The 10,494-nt window shown below is 36.5% G+C and overlaps 1 protein-coding gene across 3 annotated transcripts in view; it reads right to left on the bottom strand.

Annotated features, from left to right (window-relative positions):
* Positions 1-4,990: 4,990 nt before the first annotated feature.
* LOC132701996 (transcription factor collier) overlaps positions 4,991-10,494 on the bottom strand; it is a 106,577-nt gene continuing 101,073 nt past the window's right edge. For 2 of the 3 annotated variants that reach the window (XM_060670384.1, XM_060670385.1), the window contains exon 14: positions 9,533-9,679. In XM_060670384.1, coding sequence (XP_060526367.1) covers positions 9,666-9,679 — 14 coding nt within the window. In that variant the 3' untranslated portion in view covers positions 9,533-9,665. Of the gene's footprint in view, positions 6,517-9,437; positions 9,680-10,494 lie in introns of those variants that run through there. The other variant, XM_060670383.1, reaches the window with a different exon arrangement.

The raw sequence follows: 10,494 nt of genomic DNA, 5'->3' as shown, positions 1-10,494 counted from the left end.
AAACAATAACAAAATAAAAATACACACATAAAAAAATATTCAAAATGGCGTCCATCGTTCTCAATACAAAGCTGCAGCCTTCTCTGTGTTGAAAGAGCAGCAGTCTCTACTTCAGACATTGAAATTTCTGGTCCAGTCGAAGCTCCTCTTCAAATTAGTTCGTCGAAATCGGTTAGCCAAAAAAAAGTTATTCAAGTTTTTGTAAACCAATATTTGACCCTCCCTTCCCCTGATTGGACGTCATAGAAAAAAAAAGTTCAAGAAAACAGTTTCGTTATATAGAGCAGGTTACGTTAAAACTAATTTTGATATCGGTTAATTTGTAATATTTTTGAGAAAAACCGTTTTTTCTATTTTACAGTGAAGTTTATGTCCTCTAGCGGCCATTTTATAAACTTGAAAATAATTTGCAGCTTTTTCTCTTGATCGATTTACCTATATATATTTTTTTGCCTAAGATGTAGGACTAACAATTCCTGAGATATGGCCTTTATTAATGGGCCACCAGGTACGTCGATCTTCAAACGCGATCCTTTCGCGTCTCCCCGTACGTCGCGCCCAACGGGAATCAGATAACGCCGCGTGGCAAGGATTCTCTCTTCCCAATGGGGGGCCACGTGACCAGTAATCGACGGAAACACTCGTTTTCGCACGAGCGCGCGTGATTGTCATGTCATTATGTCATTCGGGAGCCTTTGTGCGAGCCTGCGAGAGACCTGTTGTTGGGCCGTCGGTGTTTGGGTTAAGAGGGATTAAGTCTGGGGTAACCGGCGGCGGAGCGAGCTCAAATAAGTTTTAAATATTACACGAAGCTGGTCCGCGTCGTCGGGGTTTGTTTACAGGAGATTTTGGGTTAATCCTGTCGCGTTCGGCTGCCTCACAATTTGCAGGAAATTTGTACGCGTTGTCCGATTTTCGACAACGGGTATCTCGCTTATTTTTAAAGATAGGTTGTGGTTTTCTAACACTATCACGGTTGTCTTTTGACTTATGAAAAAGCTATAAGCTCGTTCTTATAGAACTTTTTTGTACAATCCTAATATGTTTCTTATAGTTGAATATCCTGCATTTTCTAACTAGTCAAATTAGGCACTTCTCATGCTTGCTTTAGAGGTGCATATGGAAAGTCATTTAGTTCAAAACATATACGCAAACATACATGAATTCGCAAAATTTGAAATACTTCAAATTCACAGGTAAAAATAAAAAAGTATGTATTATAAAAAACCAATGCAGTATAAAAGATAAAAGTGATTAAATATTTCGCTTTTTTTAAAACGTTGAGTGTAACCTCAATGAATTGCTGGTCTAGTAGATGCAATAGATTCAGTACTTTCCTGCTTCTTGTTAATATATTAGTGTCGTTAGCGTAATTGACAGCGTTTGAAGGAGGTAATTTAAATAAATGATGAAGGGCAAGGGCCCAAGAAGGCTACCTTGCGGCATATCGAGTCAAATGAGGAGTTTTTCGGAAAAACTGATAAATATAAACATAAACGCAAACATCATAAATTCTCAAGGTTTGAAATACGTCAAAGATACAGCTAGTTTTTTTAAGAACAGGATGCATTCGGAAATGTAAATTCCAGCAATTGCTAGTAAATTTTAAACTTTGAGTGTAATCTCAATGAATTGGTCTAAAGTTGCCGTAATTGACACTGATTGACTTCGTTTAAAGGAGGTAGAGTGCCCAAGAATTCTACTTTGCGGCACATCGAGTCTAATAAGGAGTTTTTCCGAAAAAAACGTGTTCTAAAACTACGTTATGATACCTATATATTAAAATTTTAAAATAATACCACACAATGAAATACATTTTTGTGCATTTAATAATAAGTGAAGACTGAACATGAATCGTTTGCTTTTTGGTATTTAACGTGTATTTTTTGGTTTTAGTTGACACTTGGTTTTCGAAAAAATTTGAAATCATCAAAATCGGCACAGGCGAGCCGGCGCGAATCGCCCCCTACGCGAAGCACATCTGCAAAAAAGTGCCCCGAGATTATCGCGTAATAGGGGGTTTTAACAGTAGCCCTGGTGTCGGGTTTTTAATAGGGATCACATATGGCGCTTTCGTTTTGCGAGGGGCCACTTCAAACGCATCATCCCCCGTCTGGGCATGGTGGTGGTGATCGTGATACAGATAAGCAAACCAACCCGAAGGGGTACAAAGTGGCTTTAATAAGGCGACCCTTGAATAAAGAAAATAAGAAGAATTTAGAGCATTTTTAAAATGATTTTCCCTCTTTAAATGGTGCTGAGCTAGAAGGGCGACAATAGCTTCAAGCATTTTAAATATACAGTCGAAACTCAATACAGCGAAATATTTAATTATTTTATACACATATTTTAAGATCTACTTAGGAACATTTTGTATAAATATTTAAGAACTACAATTAATGAAATCAGTAAATAATCGGTCATTTTCACCATTTCCTCGAGAGGGGCATCTTCCCCATGACACATAAAAATTTTTTCTGGCAGCTTAACTGAATGTAGGGCTTGTTGAATGGTTGGTGGTGGTCCCAGATAAACTTCATCTTCTTTCTCCTCTTGGTGCTCTTCCCCACCCTTTCTTGCTTCTTGTGTATGGCTTCCTCTGTCGAGTCTGCTGTTGTAGGCAAATCATCATCTATGACCATAAAATCTTGAAATTTGACTTGTTTGTCTTTTGAGTGACCGGCAAATGCTTGATGTTGTTAAAACATCTTGGGGACTAGCTTTCTTTTTTCTCGTTCTCGTTCTTTAGAAGGTTTCCCACCCACACATTTTGTAAAAAATACCAGTTTCGTGACCATTAAAAATTTCGTCGGCAGGGGAATTTTCTGCTAGTTTTGGCCACGCCTTCTCCAGTCAATCGTCAGTGACGTTTCTGTCGACATCACTGGCTTCGCCACTTATCTGTCCATAATTTATACCTTTATGTCTCTGTTTGAACTTCCCCAACCATCCTTCCGAAGCCTTGAAATCGATAATGCCAAGCTGTTCAGCAAACTTTTCTTGTGCTTTTATACATACCGATAAAGGCATTAACATAATCCCTTATTACGAGAAAAACACTTAGGACTCGGTAATTAGATTATTAGGGTAAGGAATTCTGAGAACGTAAGAGACTCTATTAATCACAAGTCGGCCTACATTCCTTACTTTGATGTGCTCTTTTTTCTTTCGGTATAGAGAGTTAGAAATTCGTTATAGAGAGTGCATTAATACATAGCTTTGTATGGAGACCTAATAGTACAACAAATTTACAATAATTTATTTTAAATTTATAATAAATAAAATCGGAAATAATGTAGGTCGATTTCCAAAGTCAATCGACTAATTTCGGGCCCCAAACGGTTTCCGGTTTTCTTTTGGGACCAGGAAACCGGAAATAACCCGACCTACCCCCACCCGCAAGTCAAAATAACCCCGAAACGGGAGCGATTTTTTGAAAACTCCGCAGGAGACAAGGAAAAATGTTTAGATATTATATAATATATTTGTTGTCAATCGTTAATCCAAGAAAAGTCTTATAAAACAAGTGGACTAACGTTTAGCTGAAAATGACGTCACAGACCAGCGATGCAGGGAGTTCCGAAATTGATGTACTAAATTTATTTCACCTGCACATTTTTTTACAATTTGTTAATAGAAACTTCATAAAAACAATTTGAAGCTTTCGGTTTTACCATTTTTTAGGATAATTTTTTTTTTAATCTTTAAAAAATTAAAAATTAAAATTTGTTCTAAATTTAAATAAAATATGTCTTTGGTCCTTTTTTTTTCAAATTCATCAAATTACTTAGACCACCTTGGTTTAGTTGATTGGCGGTGTCTTCCACGCCATATTTCAAAAAACGATTTTTGTGTAAATTCACTATAGCTGGTAGTTGATATGTTGCCAGTTACTTGACAAGTGTAAAGTAGTACCAAAAAATTTGGTATCACAAATTATAACTAACAAGGTGCTTTCAGAAAAAGCGCTTCCATACTGGAAACGAAGAGGAATTTTTAAAAGGAAGTTTGCTAACCTCTCGATCGATCGGTTACTCACTAGAAGTCCTTTGATAATGGAGTAACACCTTTTTATGAAATGCGCCCAAAAGATATAACAGAAAAGGATAAGGCAACTGCGCTGCGCGACTCTGCGTAACTTCTTATAGAATCCCATAAATCATGCCATTAGAGAAGTGACATTGGAGCACTGAAGAAGATTCACCCAGCATGACATTAAAGAAGATGAGAAAATGTTGTTCGACGGAACGTTAATTATGACGTTCGGATGACAAAGAATTTTGTAAAAAATAGGGGTACCCTATTCATAACGAGTAATTTTTATTGTGGTTTTTTCTGCTTTTTACGAATATCCCACCTGGACCTCTTTAGCAGACCAGTTTTAGTGTTGGTGAATGAATAACAATAAGCAAAACCCATAAATTTATCCATTTTCCATAAGATTATGCTTAGGTAAAGTATTTCTTTCAGCTCACCAAAACAGTGGGACCAAAAAGAGAAACTTGGTAGATTAGCGAATGATTTGAACCGGAATGATATTTTAGGTATTCATTTCAAGGGAATGGCAGTTGATCTTCTCATTAATATGTTAACTAAGATTGTAGATAGATATCAGGATAGGTTTCAATAAGAACTAGTCCCTGATGAGGGTTTTATTACTCTACACCATTCTGAAATGGCAATTAATACCACTTTTTTGTTACTCCCCACCTTTTATAAACAGACTTTAGTATGTTCAATAGATTTTTGAATGGATAATTCGTCAAAAATTCACATGACTTTGTGAATTAAAATTTAGTTTAATTTCCGACAGCCAGACACCCCGAAAAACGCTTTCGACCACGCGTTACGGTGGAACTAAAAAGAAAAACGCTTAATATATATCATAAAAACTTTTATTTTACATTTTAGTGTATTTTGTTTTCATCGAAAATAAATAAATAAAATTCCACATTAACAAAATAAATTCATAGTACGTAAAAATATACAACAAATCATATACTTGTACAGGACAATTCGAGGCGCCGTTGCCGCTTCCTCTAAAAGTCCCGCGCTCCCGGGATAACTAATTCGCGTAAATTATACCAATAGAGTCGCTTGTTCGTATACCGTTTTTTTCATTTAAACATCGTTGTGTAGCAAAACGTGATCCATGTTTTTGTACACAGGCGCAAATACATCGCGTCCGCCATTTTCTAAATATGTACACAAAAAATCGGACGATTGGATACCAGTTGTGAAGGTTTGAGGTTAGGTGTGGGAAAAACAAAAACCTTCGCAAGCGGTTTTCCGTACAAAGCCGATCGGATTTCCAAATGTCGATATGGTTTCGCTATAATAGTGTACAAGTATTTACATAGCCATTAATTTACAAAACTATATAAGATCTTTCTTCATATTTTCGTTTAAAGTTTACTTTAGAATCCCAGCTTTCTAGCGATATGTATACTCGGTTTGTTTTATTTTTAATTAATAAATTTTTTAATATTCAAAGATATGCAAAATTTCTTTGTGATATTTTCCTCATTGTATGGAGATGATTTTTGTTTTCCGACCGCACGGTAGACGTTTTTGGGGGTCTAGAGGGGATGAAATCCAAGGCTATGACTATTATTTCCTAATGTAAAACAATACAACAACGCAAGAAAAATCTTAAAATCTGTGATTACTTTGCTGCTTTAACGGTTCAAAAGATACACGATCCAATCTTGGTTAAAATTTTAATTTTTTCATGATGTCACTATTTTTAAGCCTGGAATTTTAATAGACAGTATCTGCTTCAAAAATAAAATCAATTTACGAAAGTTTTGAAACATTTTCCTTTACGTGTCAAAGTTGTAATTTTTCAAATAAAAAATGATTAAACCGATTCACTATTTTTGGACAATGTAGAAAAATTTTATAGGAAAAGGTTTCCTCTTTTTCGTCAATCGTTTCGGTGTGTCAATTTTCAAAAAAAAAAATCTTTTTCACATTTTTCCAATCTAACTTTTTTTGTTAAACCCGAATTTAAAGAACTAGGAATCAAAATACTAGACTGAACACTTTATTTTAAATTTTTCTTCGCTTTTAAAGAAAACCTTCCAATGCATCTATGGAAATCGTCAAAGTTGTTGCAAAGTTTAACTAACTTAATTAATTAAATAAAATAATTTAATTAATATTAAAATAAAAAATGTAGTATCTCCTTTCCCCTCGGATCCGGGTACAACGTCCACCGCGCCCGAAGGGGGTGGGTCGGGGCTGCGGTACCCCCTCCCCCCCTCCCGTCGTGGCATCACCTCGTAAGTATATTAATGATCACAGCTTAGTAACGTTCGATACGTGGTACCGGCCCCCAGGAGAGGGGGCGGCGCTATGCGGATTATTGCACACTCTGGTAACTATATGACGTTCCGACCTATTTGGTGGATCCCACAAGGGCGGCAGCGGCGGCGGTACCGTAGCCCTGTGCGTTACACGTGGGTAGGGCGAAGGGGTTCATCGATGCGAATGGCGACGACACCAGACTCATTCCTACAAGCGAAAAAAACATTTTTTAGATACCACCGGAAACAGTCGACGTCGATGAACAAAATGGGGTCGGAAAGTGCTATTTTGTTTGTTCAAAAATAATATTAATTAATTCTTAAAAACGTAATTTTCTGTTATTTGCTATGCCAATGTTTTTATTTTTATTATTTATGAAAAAGTCGAATGTGTTATTATTTAAAACATTTATTAAGGACAGATTATATTTTGAGACTCAATTAAAGGAACGTTAGAGAAGGAGAGAAGATTTAGAAATTAACTCAGAAAACATGTTTCTTCCTAAATAATAATCTATCTCTTTTCTCTTCTACAAAATTAACGTGAAAACTAAGGAATGCAAGTGAAAATTATTATTATTGAAAGAGTTATTAAAGACAAATTGAAATTTTGTTGCACTATCATTTTATCTATTATTTATCATTTTCTTTTCCACAAAATTAATGTGAATATTAAAGAAACTAAGTAAAAAATCAAGAAATCTAAAAGACGAGTACGAACTGTGGGGACTGAAAATCAATATGTATAAAACCACATATTTATGTATTGGACAAGTTGTAAATTAGATTAATAATAGCTGTCAATTTGTCTAAGATCGACAATACACTGAGATGGTACATGTTAAAGGGATATAGAGACAAAAATAGCACTAGGAAAACAAGGTTGCTTTCGGGGCAAGTTCGTGTGGTAAAAGGACGCATTGTTTTTCTATCATGCTCCTGCGGACCACTATGGAACTTTCGCAAAATCGATGTAATTTTATTGTGCATTCACCCAGAATAAAGTGTCCTTCACATCTCGTCGAACTTCAAAGTTACAGCAAACAATGGCACATATTAAAATTTGTAAAAATAATAGCGTTATCGCGCCCTGTATAATTGAAGAAACCTGAAACTCTCCGTCGACAAAGTTTACGAAATTTTTAGGATCTTTTAAAAATAAAAAATAAGGTTTTTTTGAGAGCCCCTGAAATAGAATCTTTTCAAATGTCTCGAGCAGCGTATGTGATAGACGAAAACTGCAAATACAAAAATTGTAGCTCTTGATGTAGCCTATAGCAATGTTTGAACCAATTAGCCATATTTTTTACGACTTTTGATTTACTCTATAAAAGAACAATTTTTTAGGTCTAATAGATTTTTGCCTGTATGTAATCGAAAAAATGCCTGAAATAAATATTATTGCACTGGATCTTCCGCGTCTGCTGGTTAAAGTATTTTGCCGATCAGGTGAAGGATTATTACTAAAAAAAAAAATCAAAAATTTCAAAAAATAATTAAAATAAATTTGAAGTTGATATCTGCAAATTTAGGACACTTAACACATTTCTCATTTAGCATGGAATATCGGGAACATCCTGTACAATAGGTAAAAACCTTAAATGCAAAAATTTTTGCTGTCTATGCGGGCTATATGGCAAAAGTTAAATGACACCTGAATTTTCAATAATAGGGGGGACTCATTTTTCAGTTTTTTTGCGGCGCACCCTGTATATTTTTGAAAAATTGTCAAGAATAAAAGTTTATGGAGCCGTATCTTCTGCGTCGTCCGGTTAAATAATTTTTTTGCTCTCGTAAACCGTTTTTGAAAAATGATGTTTTTTGTAGACCCTTGTACACGCGATTTTTCATTTTTTAGAATACTTACCGACCCCCCCCCCCCCCCAGCCTCAGCCCACATTTTTAATAGGTTCCGTCAGTCGATTGCTTCAAATTTTGGACACATCGTGTTTCATAGCAATGTCGACAAAACAGTCGAAAATCGCGAAAAAAAGATGGATACCGGCGTCGGATCAGGACTATTTCTTATAAGCTTATGTGCCTCGTGGAGGGTTAAAAAAGAGGCAAATTTAAATTTTGTAGCTTCAACGGTTCGAAAGTTATTTAGGAAAAACCAAAAGACGATAACGGAGAACAGAGAACGGACAGACAAAAAAAAATTTTTTTTTGACGGTGATCGTTACCGAAATATAAAATTTTTATACGAGCGTAGATACTTTCGAAAAATTCGATTTCATCGATTTTCGAAAGTAAAAAGCTACAAGCATGGACTGATATGGAACAATATTCTTCATTCAATATTCTAGAGATCTGAGGGTAAGGGACTCGAATATAAGAGAACTGTGGAGGATAAAAACGGCGAACTCGTAAAGGAAAATGCCGAAGAAAAAGAAGTAAAAAATCTTATTATTGCACTTTCAATAATGAGCTCTGCTTAGACCTCATCTTTATTGAAGAGTGAAAAAATTTTTGCAGGAACACTAGATAAAGAGAAAATTTAGAACGCAACTAAGAAAAAAAGCAAATAATTGGTACTACAATGTACTACTAAATTTAACCAAAAAATTAAAGGGCATGTAAAAGAATACTGAGGTTGTTAATGGGAATACGCCACAAAATATAATAGTGGTTGTAACTTTAAACTTAATTTAATGTTGGACAAGACCTTATAAGGAATTTAGAGGAAATAGTATTTCTTCTAAAACATTTTACGTATAAATTTTTTTGATGAAAAATTTTATTTTCTAAAATACCTCGTATAAACGACAATACCTTTTGACGCTATACCACCCGCGTGCATCATACGAAAGCCAGCTGCATGCAAGCAAAAAGTAAAAAAAAAACACAGACCACAAAAATATACTAACACTGAACGGCCAAGTGGTGCCACCCGGTCAACGGTTGGTGGTGGAACAACGCGGGGGCGGGTGGGTAAGCGGCGGGAGGCGGCGTTTCGACGCCCCTTAGTACGGGCGCGAACGCACTTTTCCCTTTATCGACGTGCGACGATTTTGGCGGGAAATTGTCGAGGGCTGCTAAAAAAAATGGAGGCGGGAGTCAAAAAACTAAAAGCGCGCGCGCGTGTGTTTGTGAGCTACCGCTTGCGTGCCCCCACCCTCGACGACTTACTTGGTGCTGAATTAAAGATGCCCCCCGACGGAGATGACGGCAACATGGTCGACATGGGGGTGGTGCTGGTCGGAGTGGTACCGCCGTAGCCGTTCATTTGGTTGCCGCCCCCTCCGCTGCCGTTGTAGGAACCGCCGCCGTTCGAGGAGTGGGGGGTGGAGGCGTTCGAACAGTAGCCGCCCCCGCGCGGGCTGGCGCTGCTGCTTTGCGCACGACCTCCGTACTCCTCTAAAAGAAAAACCCTACCGGTAAAAATTTGAATCAGTATCGTGATAAAAACACGTGATAAAAATTTTGAGTCTGGTGCGAGCAGGGAAACTATATCTGCGGCTACTTCGCCAGGAAGAAATAAAAAACCTTAATTTGGGAAGAAATAATAATAGTCCTTATTGGGAATTAAGATACTAAATTCTCAAAAGGCGAAGTCTTGCCGACTTGACTTGACTTGACAACACAATTAATTTATATATTATACACCTTTATGACAATACAATTTGTAACAAAAGACCCCGGTTCAAAGAAGAATGAAATATGAACAGAAGAAAAAGAAAGTAGGTAATTATGACAATATTTCTGTGATTAATTACAAGACGAAAAAAACCCAATCAGCAGGTTATTTACAGATGCAAGTATCTTTTCAGGAAGTGCATTGCAGAGAGAAATTGGCCCTGCTTAACCTTCGGGTCAAAAAAATAAACAAGCTGGCTATCTTTAGCATATGATTGAGATTGGCAAAATTGCGTCAGATGGTGCAAATTATTACAATTTCGTGAAAAGTCGAGTAGAATTTGTATTGTCATCTAAACTCGAAAAAATTCGATCTGTCACAAAACTATTGTAGTACTGTGTCCCGGACGGAAACCCGATTGAAACACAGATAGGATGGAATTATTTTTATATTGCTGTAAGTGGACAACCCTTTCCAGAACCTTGCTCAACACAGGTAGTAAGCTAATCCGCCTTAGACCATTAAGCGATTCAGGAGAACTTTATATCTCAGTTTCTTCCAACGCTAATTTTGGAAATCTTTGTACTGCTGTAGCTCAATCTTATTCTT

Source organism: Cylas formicarius, unplaced genomic scaffold, assembly GCF_029955315.1.
Source record: "Cylas formicarius isolate icCylForm1 unplaced genomic scaffold, icCylForm1.1 PGA_scaffold_5__7_contigs__length_24384050, whole genome shotgun sequence".
In the NCBI taxonomy this organism is placed as follows: Eukaryota; Metazoa; Arthropoda; class Insecta; order Coleoptera; family Brentidae; genus Cylas; species Cylas formicarius.
Note: the sequence above shows the minus strand (reverse complement) of the source record. Positions and strands in the feature narration are given on the sequence as shown.